Here is a 22,075-nt window from a genome sequence, read left to right as displayed (position 1 = left end):
ATGAAACAGACCATATGTATTTAGAAAAAGGGGATATTTTAATTATTTTCTGACTATTTGATGATTTTCTGAGATAATTTTTTATTCACTTTTATTCTTTCTTCAAACTTATTTGTGTTCGAAAAACACGACATCTAATAATTAGATCAGCTTTGGGTCGGGAATAAGCATTAATATAAAGTCAGCCCGACGTCGTTTCAGAGTCGGTTCTTAGGTCTATTAAAAGGCGGTTAAGAATCGACGTTTTGTAGCCGACCGAACGTTTTTTCCCTAGGACATTTCGACCCTAAATCCAAAGGTCGGTTTGATTTTAGTGTTTAGTACCTTTTTGCCGACGTCGGCCCGACTCTATTTTGCTACAGGGGTCATGGCTATCTCGAATAACAGGGGCCTTTTCATAATACAGGTGGCAATGATCGAACGGACAGTTGCTTTTATATCTGCAGGTACACTCTTTCTAGTGCATAAGAGAATTTCTCCGCGAATACTTTGAGATTGAAATGAGCTCAAAAACGATTCATATTTCAGCTCCATCGAATCATCTAATTCGGGTTCAATTTTCGGAATTCACTTTGTCTTACGAAGATAAACTGGAAATCCGAGATGGCGCCACTAAATCATCCGAATTGCTCTATAAGTTGAGCGGTTCCAAGGTTCCTCGTCTCATTGTCTCAACCGGATCTGACCTCCATTTGACATTCATTTCTGTCCAAAAAAACGAACTCGCGGGTTTCAAAGCCAATTACACATTTCTGCCTATTGGTAAGAGCACATTTTCGACAAACAATTGTTCGAGTTTTTGCGTCATATTTTTCATAAAAGTATATTTATGGTGGTATATTTAAGTCAGGTTTCAAAGCAGAATTTTTAACTCCTGGTTAGAGCGACTTACAATATTTAAATTACTTTCCCCGACGGAAATGACTTGAGCCCCCGTCTGAATTTGGATTTAACTAGAATCAAGACACATCCAGTTTGATTCCAAATCTATTTGGACTAGTTAGTTTTCTTCAAATCGGAATAAAGTTGAATTTTATACACGGTAATTGGATCAAATGGAACACATTTCAGCCTAAATAAATAAATATTAAATTTAAATTTTTTATAATAATATATAATGAATTATTTTTGTGTACAGAAAAATTCGGTTAGACCCTAGAAGCACACAAAAATATTGTTTAAAAATTACATTATTTTATCTCTTTTAGTAGAAAAAAACCAGGATAATTTTTAAATTACACAAATAACCTAAGCTAGACACCAATTAAACTGAATTGAAAATAATATACGATTCTTTGTAAGAGATAAATAAGTTTAAATCCTTGTTTAGGAGCGGTCAATTGGTTAAGTAACTAAATTTCTAATTAAAAGTTTCAAAACTGTGTTATAAAACCAAAACATCTCGAAGTAAATCAAGTATTTTCTGTTGGCAATCACAAGCCGCATTTCGGGATTTGTGTGATATTTTGGTTTAAAAAATAACAATTTTTATAAATCCTTTTGAGATGTAGAATTTCGGGAATATATCAAGATTTCCAGATATCATTGGATAAGTTACTGCAGTCAAAAGAATGTTGTAGTAAATGTACGATCTCATTGCAGATAAAACAGCGTGCCACAACTTCAGCGTGGGAAATACCGAAACCCAGGAATTGAGTTCACCGCTTTTCGCCAATTCTTCACGTGGCAGCCTCATTTGCGTCAAAATTATAACGGGTATTTTTACTTTTTTAAAATCTTCATTCTGTTTCGAGTGATGATATTGCAAATGGACGCGTGACAATTACACGACAACAAACAAAGGCGGCAAATACAGTGCGTTAGTGCAACGGACAGTATCATCCTAAGTATAGTGCCATTTTTACGGAATTTGGGAGCTGCTCTTTTTCCGAATAAATCAATTTTCACCGTCCAATATTTGATACTGCGGGACAAAGCATAAATTACGCTTTGTTTAAATACATTCTTTAGTAACGAATTTTTAGGGCGGTTCATTTTTAACCACAGCAATATCCGTAAGACAAGATTCGACAGGGGTCGAAAGTCATGTTGGACGAGTGGAAGGGGAGGGGGTCAATTACAACGGGTAAAGATAGGCGCGGAAAAAATCGTACCCTGCTAGAACGTGGATCGACCCCAACGGGCCAAAGGTGTGAACTAATGGGGGGCTTTATCAGGGTGTCGGGGTAACCCAAATCGGTGTTGGCGCCGTGAGCAAAACAAAATAAAAAATTGCACCCCAGTGTATTCATAGGAATATATTCATACAGAGGATACTATTCTATATATTTAATCTTATCAAGCTCTTGAAAAGTTAAAGTAAAAATTATTTGGCAAGTGTCTCGCTTGCCAAGTGGTTTTCAACCTGCGGAAACAAATAAAATATATATTCAAAGTTTGAAAACCAAAATAACAATTTTCTAATTTATTCTACCTCATATTTGTGACGTTTTGATTGAAGGAAAGTTCCACCTTATATATATTTCTTTATAAATAAGCTTGTTTATATCAGTAATATGATAAATCGGGAACGTTTTTTTAATTCTTCTCTAATTAAGTTTAACTATTTAAAAATTTACTTAAATTACTTTCCGACCATCGGGATATTATTCATTAGAGAAAATTTCAGGGAATCCACGGATTTTGATTCTGATGGCGAAGGTTTCAGCGAAAAATAAAGCTTGAAAACCACTGACCTAGCTCGAAAGGACGTCAGAGTGTACCCTATACGATCTGACGAATTTATTTCGTTTTTCTTCGCTGCTTACACCGATTACTCCTAATTTACTGAGCAGGTGTAAAATGTGTAACAACCTACTGTCCAAATACACGGAAATTCTTCCAATAGTTTTTAGTTTACTGTGAACTATAAAACTAAAAATTTCTAAAAGCGTAGTCTTTTGGTCGGACGATTTCTCAGTTCAAAATCCGTATAGTTTTTTGTAGTTCCTTAAAGGAGAACTGTCACCAAAACCAAAATTTACGAGGTTTTTTTTTACAGAAAGATAGAAAATATATTAATTATTATATCCCTGAAATTTTATAGTTATTGGAAAAGTATTTAAAAAGTTACGCTACTTTTTCCGCAACCTACATCAAACGACTTCAAAAATTTTAGAAATCGCGGTTGAACCTACGTGCAGCGCCAAAAGAATGAAGCGGCAAAAATTTGAGAAAGGGTGGCGTGTAAGGCATATTAAAAACACGATTAACTACAATCTACCAATATGTTAAAACGTCAAGGAGAATGTCGTAGCAGACGGCAGTTCCGACCCAGGGCCGTAGCTAGAGAAAATGGCGCTAGGGGCGAGCTGCAATTTTGGCGCCCCCTAATATAATAATATGGACCAATTATGGCGCCCCTATACCCTATTGCGCGCACGGCGCCCGGGGCGGCCGATCAGCCCTAGCTACGGCCCTGTTCCGACCGAAAAACGATTACACCGAGGAAAAAATATTTCGATTACGAGATGGCACTGCAGGTAGGTTCAAGCAAACGGTTCTGAGATTCTCGAGTCAGGGGAGGGAGGGAAGGGGGGATAAAACACGAAATTTGGTTGCTTATAATAAATCAAATACTAGAAATATTAACATGAAATTTTTTGTATAACCATTTTCGGACGTCCTCTATCTATTTAAATGGTTTTTAACCAATTTTAGGGTGGTGACAGTTCTCCTTTAAATAAGCCAACCTGCCCCTACGGCCATTATCAAGTCCCGCACTTAGGCTTGAGAAATCGCAAGTCAAACAGCCCGGTATCACATTGGTTTCCTAAGAATCTCAACCAATGGAACCTAACACTCTAGCCATATTTTTTTTATAGTCATGGGAATGTTTTTAAACCAAATTTGTTTCTGGTATGAAAAATAATAACGTTGCCAATAATGTGTTTATTTCTACTCTGGTAGGCGGACTATGTCATGACGGTGTTAAGCGTGGCTTCCAGTCAACTTTAAGCTCGAACGATAAGCTCCTCCCCCTTTAAAAGTCAAACAGCCCGGTATCACATCGGATTCATAAAACTTCCGATATTGTAGGAGAAAATGTACAAAGGAAAAAAGTCCAGATTTTTTTAACTACATGTTGGAAATTTTGTCCAAAGAAAAAATGTTCAGTTATTAATCAGTTTCACTAAAATACCCCGATGGACGGCTAAGTTATAACCAGTAATCAAGGCGGTGAAAAACTGGTGTTGGCGGATTATGTTTACTAAAAATATGTCGGAAAAGCCAAGTAACGTGGCATTTCGTCAAGCGTGCGTCTGATAGTTGCCTGACAACGGGCAAAATACCATTGAACGTCTCATCATATTTGCCATTAAAGATGGACTCGAAAACCTCGCATCATCAGATTCATGGTTTATGGACGAACGTTTGGAGTCGGTTCGCGCATCTTCCATCAATGTACCCACGGTGAAGTTGGTAATAGTAATGGTAACCTTTGATTATGAACAATTGTTTAACGTAATACTCGACAGTTGTGACGCAAATCAAGCCCACATTACCGTTGACTTTCACAAGGCCGTTCACCAAGCTATAAATCACATTTTCGGAGTAAGTCAAATTCGTGCTTGTTTTTACCACTAGACTCGATCCAACTGGTGAAAATACAAAATCTGGGTGTAAGCCAAATATGAGATTCGGAAAACCAAATAAGTGAAAAATAAATATTTTTTAGACATTTTTTCCTCGGTTTTGTACATTTCTTCGAGCGTACATTTTTACCAACCTGTCAGTGATGGGTACATTTTTTCCTTTGTAGCGCGTGCTGGTGACGTATTTCCTTCCCCCTCTTGTCTCAACATATAGTCATTGTCCCTCCCTTCGTATAAATAAATTCTTGGTTTCATACTGTATGTGAATGCATTAATATTTTTTAATTAATATTTTTTAACCATTGCATATTCTTATTAAAAAAATCAGCACCTTCACCAGACGATCAGGCGATCAGAATATCATTCTTGGAATTTCCTCTCGCGGAAGAAGACGCCGGAAGCTCGGACTTGGTGCAAATTGTAGATCCGGCTTCGGACACTGTTTACGAGGTTGGCCAGCCCATCTTTCGACGTGGCATAGTTTCGGCGGGACACCAACTTCTTCTGGCATTCCTTTCTAACGACGCAACGAAGCCCGGCAGATTTAGGGTCCAATATTCGTACCCGGCTAAACGTAAGCATTTCTGTTTCATTTATTTCTATTTCATCGGAACGGCCATTTGGAAATGTTTCTAGTGTAGACCCGAAGTGGCGCTAGGCTGCCTACTACATGAGTTTCAGTGGACGTATTTAAAAAAATAAAGTAGGATGTCCACACTGGGCCTCCAGGCTTCACAGAATCGTTTTGAAAATTGCGGAGGTATTTCATGAAGCTCCTTCCCTTCCGTATTTTAATATTTAATTTAAATTTACTATCCATTTATTTCTTAATTTAATAAAAAGAGATTGCTGCTGCCGTCTAATAAGCAGTGAAAGACGTTGCGCGGAAGGTTTCAATGTTAAATGCCAGACATCTTAGTTTTCGAGTTATTTCTACCATCCCCCAAAATAATACGTATATTTTACATTTAATTTAATTTTCCTTTAGGTTGGGTACCGACATCGAGTGACCCCTGTGACAATTTCAGCACGAACCACACTTCTCAGGAGATTTCCTCTCCGAACTATCCGGATTTTTACCCGAGTGATCTGGAATGCAACTTCACAATATCTGGTAAGTTCTATTGAAATTTGAGCGGTGTTGGTTGTTATGTGGGAAAATAACTCAGATGAATTCAGATTAATAAAAAGCTTTTTATTAACATACTGTTGGGTAACGGTACGCGATCCTAAGTGTCCCACAAGTAGCTTGCTCATTAGCTCTGCCCTCCCCCTCTCTATGATAACGCCATCTAGTGAGCTAAAATCATTATATAACATCTTTCCTTTTCCAATTAATTTAAGTTTTTAGGATAAGATAAACAAAAACAATATCTATGGCACGCCAAACAGGACAAAACTAAGTTCATGTATTGGGAGAAACGTTTTTGTCTTGGGATAATCTTTTTCGTCTTGCGATAATCTTTTTCGTCTTGGGATAATCTTTTTCGTCTTGGGATAATCTTTTTTGTCTTGGGATAATCTTTCTTGTCCTGGAAGAATTTTTTTCATCTTGGGAGAATCCTTTTTAGCCTTGGGATAATTATTTTTGTCTTGATATAATTTTTTTGTCTTGGGATAATCTTTTTTGTCTTGGGAGAAACTTTTTTGTCTTGGGAGAAACTTTTTTGTCTTGGGAGAAACTTTTTTGTCTTGGGAGAAACTTTTTTGTCTTGGGAGAAACTTTGTCTTGGGAGAAACTTTGTCTTGGGAGAAACTTTGTCTTGGGAGAAACTTTGTCTTGGGATACACTTTTTTGGTCTTGGAATAATCTTTTTTTTGTCTTGGGATAATCTTTTTTTGTCTTAGAAGAAACGTTTTTTGTCTTGGGAAAAACTTTTTTGGTCTTGGGAAAAACTTTTTTGGTCTTGGGATAATCTTTTTTTGTCTTAGAAGAAACCTTTTTTTGTCTTGGGAAAAACTTTTTGTCTTGGGATAACTTTTTTTGTCTTGGGAGAAACTTTGTCTTGGAGGAAGCTTTTTTCGTCTTGGGAGAAACTTTTTTTCGTCTGGGGATAATCTTTTTTGTCTTGATATAATTTTTTTGTCTTGGGATAATCTTTTTTGCCTTGGGAGAAACTTTTTTGTCTTGGGAGAAACTTTTTTGTCTTGGGAGAAACTTTTTTGTCTTGGGAGAAACTTTTTTGTCTTGGGAGAAACTTTTTTGTCTTGGGAGAAACTTTTTTGTCTTGGGAGAAACTTTTTTGTCTTGGGAGAAACTTTTTTGTCTTGGGAGAAACTTTTTTGTCTTGGGAGAAACTTTGTCTTGGGAGAAACTTTGTCTTGGGATACACTTTTTTGGTCTTGGGATAATCTTTTTTTTGTCTTGGGATAATCTTTTTTTGTCTTAGAAGAAACGTTTTTTGTCTTGGGAAAAACTTTTTTGGTCTTGGGAAAAACTTTTTTGGTCTTGGGATAATCTTTTTTTGTCTTAGAAGAAACCTTTTTTTGTCTTGGGAAAAACTTTTTGTCTTGGGATAACTTTTTTTGTCTTGGGAGAAACTTTGTCTTGGAGGAAGCTTTTTTCGTCTTGGGAGAAACTTTTTTTCGTCTGGGGATAATCTTTTTTGTCTTGATATAATTTTTTTGTCTTGGGATAATCTTTTTTGCCTTGGGAGAAACTTTATTGTCTTGGGAGACACGTTTTTGGTCTTGGGATAAATTTTTTGTCTTGGGAGAAAATCTTTCTTGGGATAAACTTTTTTTGTCTTGGGAGAAACCTTTTTGTGTTGGGATAATCTTTTTGTCTTGGGATAAAAATTTTGGTCTTGGGAGAAACTTTTTGGTCTTGGGATAATCTTTTTGGTCTTGGGATAATTTTTTTGGTCTTGGGATAATTTTTTTGTCTTGGGAGAAACTTTTTTGTCTTGGGAGAAACTTTTTTGTCTTGGGAGAAACTTTGTCTTGGGAGAAACTTTGTCTTTCGGAGAAACTTTTTTCCCTTGAGTTAATCTTTTTTCGTCTTGGGAGAAACTTTTTGGTCTTGGGAGAAACTTTTTGGTCTTGGGAGAAACTTTTTGGTCTTGGGACAATCTTTTTGGTCTTGGGATAATCTTTTTGGTCTTGGGATAATTTTTTTGGTCTTGGGATAATTTTTTTGTCTTGGGAGAAACTTTTTTGTCTTGGGAGAAACTTTTTGGTCTTGGGAGAAACTTTTTGGTCTTGGGACAATCTTTTTGGTCTTGGGATAATCTTTTTGGTCTTGGGATAATTTTTTTGGTCTTGGGATAATTTTTTTGTCTTGGGAGAAACTTTTTTGTCTTGGGAGAAACTTTTTTGTCTTGGGAGAAACTTTTTTGTCTTGGGAGAAACTTTGTCTTGGGAGAAACTTTGTCTTTCGGAGAAACTTTTTTCCCTTGAGTTAATCTTTTTTCGTCTTGGGATAAACTTTTTTTCGTCTTGAGAGAAACTTTTTTGGTCTTGGGATATCCTTTTTTGTCTTGGGATAATTGTTTTTGTCTTGGGATAATCGACTTTGCCTTGGGAGAAACTTTTTGTCTTGGGATAATCGACTTTGCCTTGGGAGAAACTTTTTGTCTTGGGAGAAACTTTTTTATCTTGGGAGAAAACTTGAATTTGCTGGGATTGAATTTCGGTCCGCACGAAGAAAGAGAGGGAAGCCGCAAGGGACGATAAATCGTAGCGCATGCGTAGAAACATTCCCCTCCTCCTGGATAAATTTTTGGCGTCTTGTAAAACTTTTTCGCCTCTTGTAGAACTTTGTAAAAGCCTCTCCCCTCCTCTCTCTCTCGAAAATTATGCGGTTAATTTGAATTTTAGGTTTTCTCGTATCGTATTTGTTGTGTATGTGTAGAATTAAATATTCACCTTCATAAAATATAATACTTTTAATTATCACAACAAAGATATCACGTCAGTCACGGACTGTACAGAAACTCCCGGTCCGCCTGCTCATAAACGAAAGTAAAGATATGGCGGTAAATTCAAATCCTGACTTATGATTTACGAATTATTTGTAATGGATATTACAGTATTAAATCTTATTCAGTTTATATTATTAGTTATCAAACTATTTAAATCCATAACAAATAATTAATGTTACTAAGTTCGGGTTAAATATTGAATTAATTTAAACGATGAAATATAGTTCTTATAATCGAATCGCGATTAAGTGTAACAGTTTCAATAAACAATTACTAAAAGTACACAAGACCACACCCAAGGGAATTTAACTTAGATGATTAAGTTTTCACTCTTGGTCGGTTAAAAACGATTAAATCATGATTAAAATGATTAAATGAACTAAATCGTGATAAAATCAAGTTAGTGATTAATTTGATTAAATCTCGATGAAGTTGATTAAATCTCGATTAAGCGTATTAAATTTCGATTAAGCCGATTAAATCACAATAAATCTGATTAACTCACGATTAATCCTATTGCTATTCTCTGGCCATACTGAATAGACAGCTGAGGGCCTGTTGCAAAGGCCCTAGCGAAAGTGCTAGCCCATAGAATTTAACATATGCGATTCTAGCAAAGCAGACTTTTGCAACAGGACGTCCTAAGCCTCAGAATCGTTTCACTGACGTCATTCCGCCGCATTGTGGGCGGAAAAATATTTTTAATTTTGAGATGGAGGAGACCTCGCGACGGAATGACCAAAATTAAAACTATACTAAATAATATCAAAACGCTTCTAGATAGCGAAAAAGCACGAAAACCTCAAGTAAATTATATCTTAAGACTAAAAGCAATTAGTAATTAAAATTAGTTGGTGGAATTTAAAATGATTAACATATTACACATTTAAACTAAATGTGCATATTTCGATAAAATATTTAATAGGCTACGTGGTTTATCAAAATTAATTACAAACTAATAATAATAAATTTTAAAATTTTAATGTTAAATGAGTAGTGAAGAAAATAAATATAAATATGGATACCTTTGTGGGCAAAATTTGACCAAAGATTTTGTGTTAAAAATTGGAGGAGCAGTGGACTGTGATTTGAAAGCAGAATGACGTCATTCTGTTGTTCACAGGAGTATTTTTTAATACTATTTCAATAAATTTGACAAATTAATCAACAATAAAAAATAATATATGTCCCTTTAAGGCCGCACCTCTAACGAGCTCTAAACTGTTTTTCAGTTCGAAGAACTGTTTTTGTTATAATTTCATTCTTAATTAATAAGCAAAGAATTGTCCTGGGGCGGCTATATTTTAGAAGATTTAGTCAAAATGTTGTTTGAAATTATAAACAATTATGACTTTGAATATTATTGATTAGTATTATGTGAAACCAAAACGAACTTAAATTTATTTATAGGGATTGTTAATTGTATGATATACAGTATATATTTTGGTTTACATTTTTTATATTTATTTATTAAGTAAATAGTTTGTGAATTATTTACGAATCTTTTCTCGATGGGTTTCACCTTAGAAATAACGACGGGAAAGACTTGAGAAGTAAACAGGGAAAAGATCGGATGAATTCAGATGAATAAAAGGCTATTTATTTAGAATTATGTTAAATATCGGTGCGCGATACCAAATGTCCCACAGGTAGCTTGCTGCCCCCTTATTAGCTATGTCCTCCCCCACTCTATGATAACGCCTTAGAGCTGAAAAATAAATCATCATTATCGATTACTATAATAATCAGCTAGGCTAATACCCAAGACACCACCTTAGGCCTAAGTCATCAAGCGACTTTTGAAGCCATTAATTCAGGTGGTCGGGTTACAATGCGAAAACTCTCGAGTACATGTACTTGCGCAGTTTGATTTTGAAGTTTACTATTCTATTACTGGTTACTGCTGAAAGAGTTGCAAATATAGTTAGAAGGGTAGCCAGGCACCTCTTTCAAACTGGGCACGTGCGCAGGGCCCCGCGATCGATAGGAAACTTTGAATATTTTGTTTAAAATAAATATGATGAAGATTTATAAAGTGTACCTATGAGGGGCCGTTCAATAGTTTCATTGAAGCCAAGTTCCATTATTTTAAAGAATCGAATTTAATCGACATTGTTCAACATGGACAGAAATTTTGGAAATAAGCACTTAAACGAGGCGAATGCCAATTCAAAGTATTTTCCCCGATGGATGCGGGGATTGTGCTTCTAGTTTTGAATAGTGCGCGAGAATGTTAAGGAAACGGAATGGTAATTTTACTGTTGTTAGTGTAGAATACGTGAAATGGTACCTACTTACAAATGCTTTTCATTTTAAAGACGCGTAAAATTATGTAAAAGTTAAATTATAATTAGTTTAAAATTAAGTTTGGTATTGGGTTTTAACATCTAAAAAACTATAAGTTAAGTTAAACTTAGTAAAAAACCACTTATTGTAGAATAAAATAGTATACTAGTTTCGGTGACTAATTCGACGGCTTCAGCAGCGCGATTAACGTCACAAAAAATATAGATCCTGTTTATAGCGTAAAAAATATATAACTAGATAAAACCACAGATTAGAAGACAATTAAATTTTTTACGGAAATAATTTGGAGCACACTTTAGAACGAAATTGGTTCTTTTACACAAAGTTAAATAAGGATTAACATTGATAAGTTCATGAGACTTTATAATTTATGGTTTTTTTGACAGGTGACTAAATATTTTATCTATTAATTTGGCAATTAGTTGCGCAGATGAGTGCACATTTTCAACAATCGGTCTAAATTTTAGTGTTGGTTTATAAATTTTAGGCAAGACATACATTCTTGGGGCCGAATCTCTCCTTCCGTTGAAGATGGGCATTGTTTTAAGGTTTTTTTTAACCATTTCTTGAAAAGTGTTCGTGGGGTATCTTTTCATTATTTTGTATGTTTTAGAATCGCTAAGTAGGACATTTAATCCTGCTTCGTACTCTTTTTTCGTCTAAAACAACTATGCACCCTTCATTATTGGCACGAGTAATGATTCGGTCTTTGTTTTTCCCAGGCAGTTAATTAAAGTTAATTATATTTAGATATGTAAAATTTTTCTAACGTTTTAACGCGTTTATTTCATAGGTTATTTTTATCGTGAACAGGTACCTTATTTAATACGATTTCAATTTCCTTTCCGTCGTTAATGGAATGTGATTTAAGGGCTGTTTTAATTGAGACTCCGCTGACAACATCGGTATCGTATCTGTGGGAGTCCGACTGGGAGAGTACAAATAAGGAAACAGAACCTGCCGACTACCGACTGAAAAAATAATCGTAGGTTCAGGGAATTTTACTAAATTTAAAAAGTACAACTAACTATTTCCGAACTGTAATAAACTGAATAGAAATTAACACGGCTTTAAAACATTAACAGCAAAGGAATTTATTTTCGGACTTAAAATACTACTACAAAAAAATCGCGATAAGGGCAGTAGTTTTTCAGATATTCTTTCGCGTTTACGCGCGATCACAAAACAGTTGCTTGACCATCAGGTCCGGGAATAAAACTGTTGTTTCATACTCTTGTTCTACAGTAACTAACGCTCCTCTTTCTCAAGAGAAAAAAGACGCGCGTAACACAAAGGGACGAGGTAGGCCAAACCCCCTCTATATTATAGAAATTTCGCTGCCTGGGTCCGAATATTGGGCCCTCTCTTTGCAACGAACGGGTTTCGGACAGACCCCCGGGAATGTCCGGGGGCAAGGGGAATCGAGGGACACAAGACCCAGGAGAGGGAAAATTATTTCCTTGACACACAAAAAGGGATTAACGCAAATTTTTCAAAATACAAAGTGGAAAGAAACGCTAAAATGAACAACTACAAATATGGGAATGGAAAGAGAAAAATGTACTAAACTTTCACAAAATATTATGAATATTTTACAGTATCTACTTTTTCTCCGGTACTTAGACGTTTTCAACCAGATCAGAATAAACGAATAAGGAATGTAACCCTGCGTCCATGATCACTTTGAATTCTTTTCGGCTGGCGACCTTTTTCAAAAACTTTACTTAACGCTTCTGAAATTGTTAGGGCTTTCTTATTTTTGACTGCTTCAACCCTAGCATATTTGCTAAATAAATCAATGATACATAATACGTAGCGGGATCCCGAATTATATTTAGACAACTTCTGAAGTCTATATACCTATATAATATTTTCAAATGAATTTAAGCCAACGTGTAAAAATCGAGTTTTAAGTATTGTTAATTTAAATGAAACATATTTCCCAAGGGAATGATAATTTAGCTAGTTGCTCAAATGTAAAGGTTCCAGAGAAAATGATATCAAGGACTATCATAAAACAACTGGTACGATGAAATTTATACATTAGTAATGGGGTCATAAGTTAAAACTCAATTTTCAAATAGAATCTAGTAAATGGTCTGTAGAAATGGTGGAAGAGCGCCAGTGGAAGAGCGTAGGAACCCGGGGGGGGGGGAAGGGGGGCAATGCCCCTCCCTAGAATTTTACTGGGAGGGGCAACTAATGTTATTGCCCCCTCCAACATTTTTGTCAGTTGAAATCTTCGCAAGGCTCAAATTATCATTTTAAAAGCATATAAAGCTTAAAGAACCTCAACTGTGTTTAAATTTCAGTCTTTTCCCACCAATGTATATAGTAGAAAAGTGTACAAAAGCATTCGGAAAAGCTACACTCCATTAAAAATTCAAAACCATTCTCCAGACCCCTTTTGGTTTCACTTTGCCCCCTCCAACTTCTAGGACGTTCCTACGCCCCTGAAGAGCGCAACAATAGACCTACAAAAAGGACCCGTGTTTCAGTTACAGCAAGTTCCAGCGAAACTATTTCTACAGAACAGGATTGTAAACAGTTTCATTCAAAACCACTTTATTAAATTTTAACATGATTTTCTTTATCAGTGGAAATTCCTACAATTGAAATTCAGCAGGCTACTAAACCTAAAATCGAGACAAATTCCTTCTAAACATTGACTTATATAAGACCCATATAATAATTCCAGATGATTATGATGAAAGTCTTCCATCAGCAAATAATTATTATCCCAGGGCATGTTCGGAGGAAGACTTTCAAATTTGTAAAAGTTCACTTGAAAGCCAAGGGCCTGGAAAACAAAACACACTATCTTACATTTCAGGATATGTCTTATCACGTTGTAATAAAAAGCACAATTGTGAATCATGCAAAACCAAACTTGTAGATGAAAAACAAACACTCAACCAGTCAAATATATTAGCATCATTTAAGTCTCGTGATACATCAACATTCAGTGGCTTGACAATACCAACTGAAAGATTCCTGAGCTACGTATCTGAGATCAATCATGGATTAAACACTTATGTTTAATCCATGGATCAATGACAAGTTTGATACACTTTTCCCAATGGTAATACAAATGAATAAAGTCAAAGAGAGGATTATCAGAATTATTTCAAGAACAATCGGTCAATCTTGGTTTATTTCAAAAGATGAGATGCATCAGCATGTTCCATGTGTTGATTACTTGAAAGAAATAATAAATTTTTTTGTACAACTTTCCATTCGTAGTACATTGGAAAAACATAATTTAAACCACAAGTATGACAAAGCCCAGAAACATCTAGATCGCAAATTACTTAAGGTTCAACATTAACAAATACTTACCAAACATTTTAGTCGTTAACCATTTCGATAACATATACTTGGATTAATAATATTCCAATTATTTATCCCAGAAATACCCTTGGATTAATGATCATTAATTTAACCTCTGGCCCGTATTAAAGTAACAAAGGTCTAAAATAACAAAAAAAAATAGTTAATATATGAACTTTCTTAAAATAATTAAATATAATTAATTAAAACTTACTTTTTATCTTATCTTAATAAATTATATTGAAAATCCTCTAAGCAATCGTATTTCTTTATTAAAGCTGCACATATGATTCATTGAATTTCATTCACACGTAAACCTACTACAAATAAACACGGGAAGAAAAGGCTTTCTCCCGGCTGATAGATGGCGCCGACGTTAACGAAAAAAAAGGGGTCATATCTCTATATTGTCAGTATCTCTGGTATAACGTAATTTCATCACTAACATAGGACAGAGTCTATCTACAAAAGGTTGGAGCCCGTAACAGCATTTGCCCGGCCAAGATAAGTCAGATCACTTCAATCATTTTTATCGTTATTGTAGTCGCGCGCCATCTACATAACCCTTTCAATTATTTTATTTAATTAAACAAATTCAAGTTAATATTTTAGAAAATTTTAAAAGTTAATACTTCTTTTTGTTTATTTATTTAATAATATTTTAAAAAAATTTAAAAGTTCCTATTTTAAAAATTTAAAAGTTCCTATTTTAAAAATTTAAAAGTTCCTATTTTAAAAATTTAAAAGTTCCTATTTTAAAAATTTAAAAGTTCCTATTTTAAAAATTTTCATTTTAAATTTAAACAAGTTGGCAAGCCAAAATATACCTCTCCTCGGAAGAATTGTCCCTAGTGGTATTAATCTCTCGAGATAAATCTTAAAGATATATCTCCGCAATTCAGAGTTATTTACTATAAACGTAATCCCGGTTCAACCGCGCACGGTTTACAATTTAATTATAATTAAAATAATTTAGAACAAACAACCGAGTTTAATTTATTCAGAATATTATAAATTAAGTAGTTACAACAGTGAGTTAGAAGAACTAGAACAATGCACAATTGAATTTAACCCTATTTTACAGAACAAGTTTATCAGTTAAATGTAATACGAAGCAAAATTTAATGAAAGAAACATCGACAGAGGGTATTTGAATTTTTCTCGCTTACGAAATAACAACACAAAAAACCTTCTTTAAACCACTTCACACGAAAAACATAATTAAAAGCCAACAATACCGCCCAAAAGCTCAACACAATCAAAAAAATAAAATACAAAAACCCAATCGACCAAACTTTGGAGCCAAAACAACCAATATAAAAATATATAATAACAACCCAATTAATCAGACCAGAGCAGAGCAAAAATAATTAATAGAAAAATATATAATAACAACCCAATCGATCAGGCTCAGAGCAAAAATAACGAATAGAAAAATATTTAATAATATCCCAAATTATCAGGCTTCAGAGCAAAAATAACGAATAGAAAAAATTTATAAAAATATCCCAATCAATCAGACTTCAGGATCAAAATAGCTCATAGAAAAATATTATTACGCAGTCGAGTAATAAATTAATTCAAAACCAAGCAATAGAAAATAGAAAATCCAGAAGCGCCACACCTTACCATTCACAATTACGAATTTTCGACGTTATTAAAATGAAACCGGATAAGCTTTAACCCACGATGTAACCATTCTAGAGGTTCCACTAAAACTGAACGATTTCGAAAAATAAGCTTAAAAAACCAACAATACCCAAGAATAGACAAAAGAAACAACGTTATCTCGATAAGTAAAAATAACATAAAACCCTTACTTTGCCTGAAACCCAGATACTTTTTATATTTTAAAACAAGATTTGACCTTTAAAATTTCATACGTAAAAAATTTAGACTTTAAAAATTCAAGACTTTATTAACTATTATGCTTACGATGAGTGTTTTATTTGAAGTATAGCTAAGGAGTTATCGTTGGTTCTGTGGTAGAGCGCTCGATTGCCTGACTTAACGGCCCGGGTTCATAACCTGGGTGGCGCATTTGTTTTTAATCAATAGAGATATCGCTAAAATAGAATTTCTTCGATGCAATAATTTTAATCTTACACGAAATCTTGTTCTAAATCAATTAAACCAAAATTTCCTACTCTATTAAATACGCTTCCGATAGAGCTGAAGGTCTAATTTTCGATGAAGCGTAATGATTGTCGGTGGTTCTGTGGTAGAACGTCCGCCTGTCAAGCAGGCGGTCTTGGGTTCGAAACCCACCCGATGCGATCGCAAATTGATACTAAAGTGAGATCCAGGCTAAGAAAGACAAAATGTATAGTACAATCGGCGCAAGGATGCCTCAGATCGTTTCCGGTTATTCCACCGCGCGAAATTTGAATTTGGCCATTTTACGGTCAAATTCGAATTGTGCTCTTTTTGTCGTCTTTTAGCGCCATCTAGAGACCGAAATTGGAATCTTTATTTTTTAATTTCATAATTGTGGTGGCGAGCAAATTTAAAACATAAGGCATTCCTATCATTCTTAAATTTAAAATAGTATGTATAATTATTTAATTTTGTAAATATATTTCTACGTCTTACCAGTTAAATCGGCAGTTTCTTTTAAAATAGTTACAACGCTTTCTGGGGGGTAACGTTGTCTTAATGAGCTATAGACGTTTAAAATTATATTTTTTATCTTTACTTGTTAACAATAAACCTTTATCATGCTTTTTATAGTAACCTCTTGGGCTATTTAAAATATTTGGAGCTTCTTTAGCTGCATTACGAAGACGTTCTGGCAGTTCATTTGTCCCGTGAAAAACATTTATACAACATTCAACGAGGGCTAATATAGCTTCCTTGCTCCATAGGCTTATAACATTGGGGTCACGTCCATAGAATTAACATGGGAGTCACCTTTATGGACTTATAACAGTGGGGTCGCGTCCATAGACTTAACATGAGGGTCATCTCTATGGACTTATAACTTTGGGGTCGCGTCCATAGACTTAACATGGGGGTCACCTCCAAAGACTTATAACATTGGGGTCGCGTCCATAGACTTAACATGGGGTCACCTCCATAGTCTTATAACATTGGGGTCGCCTCCATAGTCTTATAACATTAGGGTCGCGTCGATAGACTTAACATGGGGGTCGGCTCCATTGCCTTATAACATTGGGGTTGCCTCCATAGGCTTAACACATTGGGGTCGCATCCATTGACTTAACATGGGGGTCACCTCCATAGGCGCATAACATTGGGGTCACATCCTTAGACTAAACATGGGGTCACCTCCATAGTCACATAACATTGGGGTCGCCTCCATAGGCTTATAACATTGGGGTCGCGTCCATAGACTTAACAAAGGGGTCACCTCCATAGGCTTATAACATTGGGGTCGCGTCCATAGACTTAACACGGGGGTTGCCTCCAAAGTCTTATAACATTGGGGTCACGTCCATAGGCTTAAGATGGGTGTCACCTCCATAGGCTTATAACATTGGGGTCGCGTCCATAGACTTAACACGGGGTCACCTCCATAGTCTTATAACATTGGGGTCGCCTCCATATGCTTATAAAATTGGGGGCGCGTCCATAGACATATCACGGAAGTCGCATCCATAGGCTTATAACATTGGGGTCGCGTCCATAGACTTAACACAGGGGTCGCATTCATAGACTTAACACGAGGTCGCCTCCATAGTCTTATAACATTGGGGTCGCCTCCATAGGCTTATAACATTGAGGTCGCGTCCATTGACTTAACACGAGGGTCACCTCTATTAACTTATAACATTGGGGTCACGTCCAAAGACTTAACATAGGGGTCACCTTCTTAGGCTTATAACATTGGGGTCGCGCCCATACACTTTACATGAGGGTTGCATTCATAGGCTTATAACATTGGCGTAGCGTCCATAGGCTTAACACGGGGGTCACATCCGTAGGCTTGTAAAATTGGGGTCGCGTCCATAGACTTAACATGGGGGTCACCTCCATAGACTTATAACATAAGGGTCGCCTCCATAGGCTTAAGATGGGTGTTACCTCCATAGGCTTATAACATTGGAGTCGCGTCCATAGACTTAACATTGGGGTCGCCTCCATAGTCTTATAACATTGGGGTCGCGTCGATAGACTTAACATGGGGGTCGGCTCCATTGCCTTATAACATTGGGGTTGCCTCCATAGGCTTAACACATTGGGGTCGCATCCATTGACTTAACACGGGGGTCGCCTCCATAGTCTTATAACATTGGGGTTGCCTCCATAGACTTAACATGAGGGTCACCTTCATAGGCTTAAAACATTGGGTTCACACCCATATACTTAACATGAGGGTTGCAATCATAGGCTTATAACATTGGGGTCGCGTCCATAGTCTTATAACATTGGGGTCGCGTCGATAGACTTAACATGGGGGTCGGCTCCATTGCCTTATAACATTGGGGTTGCCTCCATAGGCTTAACACATTGGGGTCGCATCCATTGACTTAACACGGGGGTCGCCTCCATAGTCTTATAACATTGGGGTTGCCTCCATAGACTTAACATGAGGGTCACCTTCATAGGCTTAAAACATTGGGTTCGCACCCATATACTTAACATGAGGGTTGCAATCATAGGCTTATAACATTGGGGTCGCGTCCATAGGCTTAAGATGGGGGTCACATCCGTAGGTTTATAACATAGGGGTCGCGTCCATAGACTTAACACGGGGTCGCCTCCATAGTCTTATAACATTAAGGTCGCCTCCATAGGCTTATAACATTGAGGTTGCGTCCATTGACTTAACACGGTGGTCACCTCTGTTGACTTATAACATTGGGGTCACGTCCGAAGACTTAACATGGGGTCACCTCCATAGTCTTATAATATTGGGGTCGCCTCCATAGGCTTATAACAAATGGGGTCGCGTCCATAGACCTAACACGGGGGTCGCCTCCATAGTCTTATAACATTGGGGTCGCGTCCATAGACTTAACACGGGGGTCGCATTCATAGACTTAACACGAGGTCGCCTCCATAGTCTTATAATATTGGGGTCGCCTCCATAGGCTTATAACAAATGGGGTCGCGTCCATAGACCTAACACGGGGGTCGCCTCCATAGTCTTATAACATTGGGGTCGCGTCCATAGACTTAACACGGGGGTCGCATTCATAGACTTAACACGAGGTCGCCTCCATAGTCTTATAACATTGGGGTCGCCTCCATAGGCTTATAACATTGAGGTCGCGTCCATTGACTTAACACGGGGGTCACCTCTATTAACTTATAACATTGGGGTCACGTCCAAAGACTTAACACGGGGTCGCCTCCATAGGCTTATAACATTGAGGTCGCGTCCATTGACTTAACACGGTAGTCACCTCCATAGACTTATAACATAAGGGTCGCCTCCATAGGCTTAAGATGGGTGTTACCTCCATAGGCTTATAACATTGGAGTCGCGTCCATAGACTTAACATTGGGGTCCCCTCCATAGTCTTATAACATTGGGGTCGCGTCGAAAGACTTAACATGGGGGTCGGCTCCATTGCCTTATAACATTGGGGTTGCCTCCATAGGCTTAACACATTGGGGTCGCATCCATTGACTTAACACGGGGGTCGCCTCCATAGTCTTATAACATTGGGGTTGCCTCCATAGACTTAACATGAGGGTCACCTTCATAGGCTTAAAGCATTGGGTTCGCACCCATATACTCAACATGAGGGTTGCAATCATAGGCTTATAACATTGGGGTCGCGTCCATAGGCTTAAGATGGGGGTCACATCCGTAGGCTTATAACATAGGGGTCGCGTCCATAGACTTAACACGGGGTCGCCTCCATAGTCTTATAACATTGGGGTCGCCTCCATAGGCTTATAACATTGAGGTTGCGTCCAATGACTTAACACGGTGGTCACCTCTGTTGACTTATAACATTGGGGTCACGTCCGAAGACTTAACATGGGGTCACCTCCATAGTCTTATAATATTGGGGTCGCCTCCATAGGCTTATAACAAATGGGGTCGCGTCCATAGACCTAACACGGGGGTCGCCTCCATAGTCTTATAACATTGGGGTCGCGTCCATAGACTTAACACGGGGGTCGCATTCATAGACTTAACACGAGGTCGCCTCCATAGTCTTATAATATTGGGGTCGCCTCCATAGGCTTATAACAAATGGGGTCGCGTCCATAGACATAACACGGGGGTCGCCTCCATAGTCTTATAACATTGGGGTCGCGTCCATAGACTTAACACGGGGGTCGCATTCATAGACTTAACACGAGGTCGCCTCCATAGTCTTATAACATTGGGGTCGCCTCCATAGGCTTATAACATTGAGGTCGCGTCCATTGACTTAACACGGGGGTCACCTCTATTAACTTATAACATTGGGGTCACGTCCAAAGACTTAACACGGGGTCGCCTCCATAGGCTTATAACATTGAGGTCGCGTCCATTGACTTAACACGGTAGTCACCTCCATAGACTTATAACATAAGGGTCGCCTCCATAGGCTTAAGATGGGTGTTACCTCCATAGGCTTATAACATTGGAGTCGCGTCCATAGACTTAACATTGGGGTCCCCTCCATAGTCTTATAACATTGGGGTCGCGTCGAAAGACTTAACATGGGGGTCGGCTCCATTGCCTTATAACATTGGGGTTGCCTCCATAGGCTTAACACATTGGGGTCGCATCCATTGACTTAACACGGGGGTCGCCTCCATAGTCTTATAACATTGGGGTTGCCTCCATAGACTTAACATGAGGGTCACCTTCATAGGCTTAAAACATTGGGTTCGCACCCATATACTTAACATGAGGGTTGCAATCATAGGCTTATAACATTGGGGTCGCGTCCATAGGCTTAAGATGGGGGTCACATCCGTAGGCTTATAACATAGGGGTCGCGTCCATAGACTTAACACGGGGTCGCCTCCATAGTCTTATAACATTGGGGTCGCCTCCATAGGCTTATAACATTGAGGTTGCGTCCAATGACTTAACACGGTGGTCACCTCTGTTGACTTATAACATTGGGGTCACGTCCGAAGACTTAACATGGGGTCACCTCCATAGTCTTATAACATTGGGGTCGCCTCCATAGGCTTATAACAAATGGGGTCGCGTCCATAGACCTAACACGGGTGTCGCCTCCATAGTCTTATAACATTGGGGTTGCCTCCATAGACTTAACATGGGGGTCACCTTCATAGGCTTAAAACATTGGGGTCGCGCCCATATACTTAACATGAGGGTTGCAAACATAGGCTTATAACATTGGGGTGGCGTCCATAGGCTTAAGATGGGGGTCGCATCCATAGGCTTATAACATAGGGGTCGCGTCCATAGACTTAACACGGGGTCGCCTCCATAGGCTTATAACATTGAGGTCGCGTCCATTGACTTAACACGGTAGTCACCTATGTTGACTTATAACATTGGGGTCGCGTCGATAGACTTAACATGGGGGTCGGCTCCATTGCCTTATAACATTGGGGTTGCCTCCATAGGCTTATAACATTGGGGTCGCGTCCATAGACTTAACACGGGGGTCGCCTCCATAGTCTTATAACATTGTGGTTGCCTCCATAGACTTAACATGGGGGTCACCTTCATAGGCTTATAACATTGGGGTCGCGCCCATATACTTAACATGAGGGTTGCAATCATAGGCTTATAACATTGGGGTCGCGTCCATAGGCTTAAGATGGGGGTCGCATCCATGGGCTTATAACATAGGGGTCGCGTCCATAGACTTAACACGGGGTCGCCTCCATAGTCTTATAACATTGGGGTCGCCTCCATAGGCTTATAACAATGAGGTCGCGTCCATTGACTTAACACGGTGGTCACCTCTGTTGACTTATAACATTGGGGTCACGTCCAAAGACATAACATAGGGGTCACCTTCTTAGGCT

The 22,075-nt window shown here is 37.7% G+C and overlaps 1 protein-coding gene across 1 annotated transcript in view; it reads left to right on the top strand.

Moving 5' to 3' along the window:
- Window positions 1–22,075, top strand: part of LOC149961257 (uncharacterized) — a 93,575-nt gene that overhangs the window by 3,800 nt on the left and 67,700 nt on the right. Inside the window, exons 3-6 of the mRNA XM_090159656.1 lie at window positions 529–762; window positions 1,603–1,716; window positions 4,924–5,169; window positions 5,584–5,709. Of these exons, the coding sequence (XP_090015782.1) occupies window positions 529–762; window positions 1,603–1,716; window positions 4,924–5,169; window positions 5,584–5,709 (720 nt within the window). The remainder of the gene's footprint in view (window positions 1–528; window positions 763–1,602; window positions 1,717–4,923; window positions 5,170–5,583; window positions 5,710–22,075) is intronic.

This window comes from Leiobunum rupestre, chromosome 1 (assembly GCF_980474605.1).
Source record: "Leiobunum rupestre chromosome 1, qqLeiRupe1.1.hap1, whole genome shotgun sequence".
Classification (NCBI taxonomy): domain Eukaryota; kingdom Metazoa; phylum Arthropoda; class Arachnida; order Opiliones; family Sclerosomatidae; genus Leiobunum; species Leiobunum rupestre.
The sequence above is the reverse complement of the archived record's forward strand: the minus strand, read 5'-3'. Positions and strand labels throughout refer to the sequence as shown.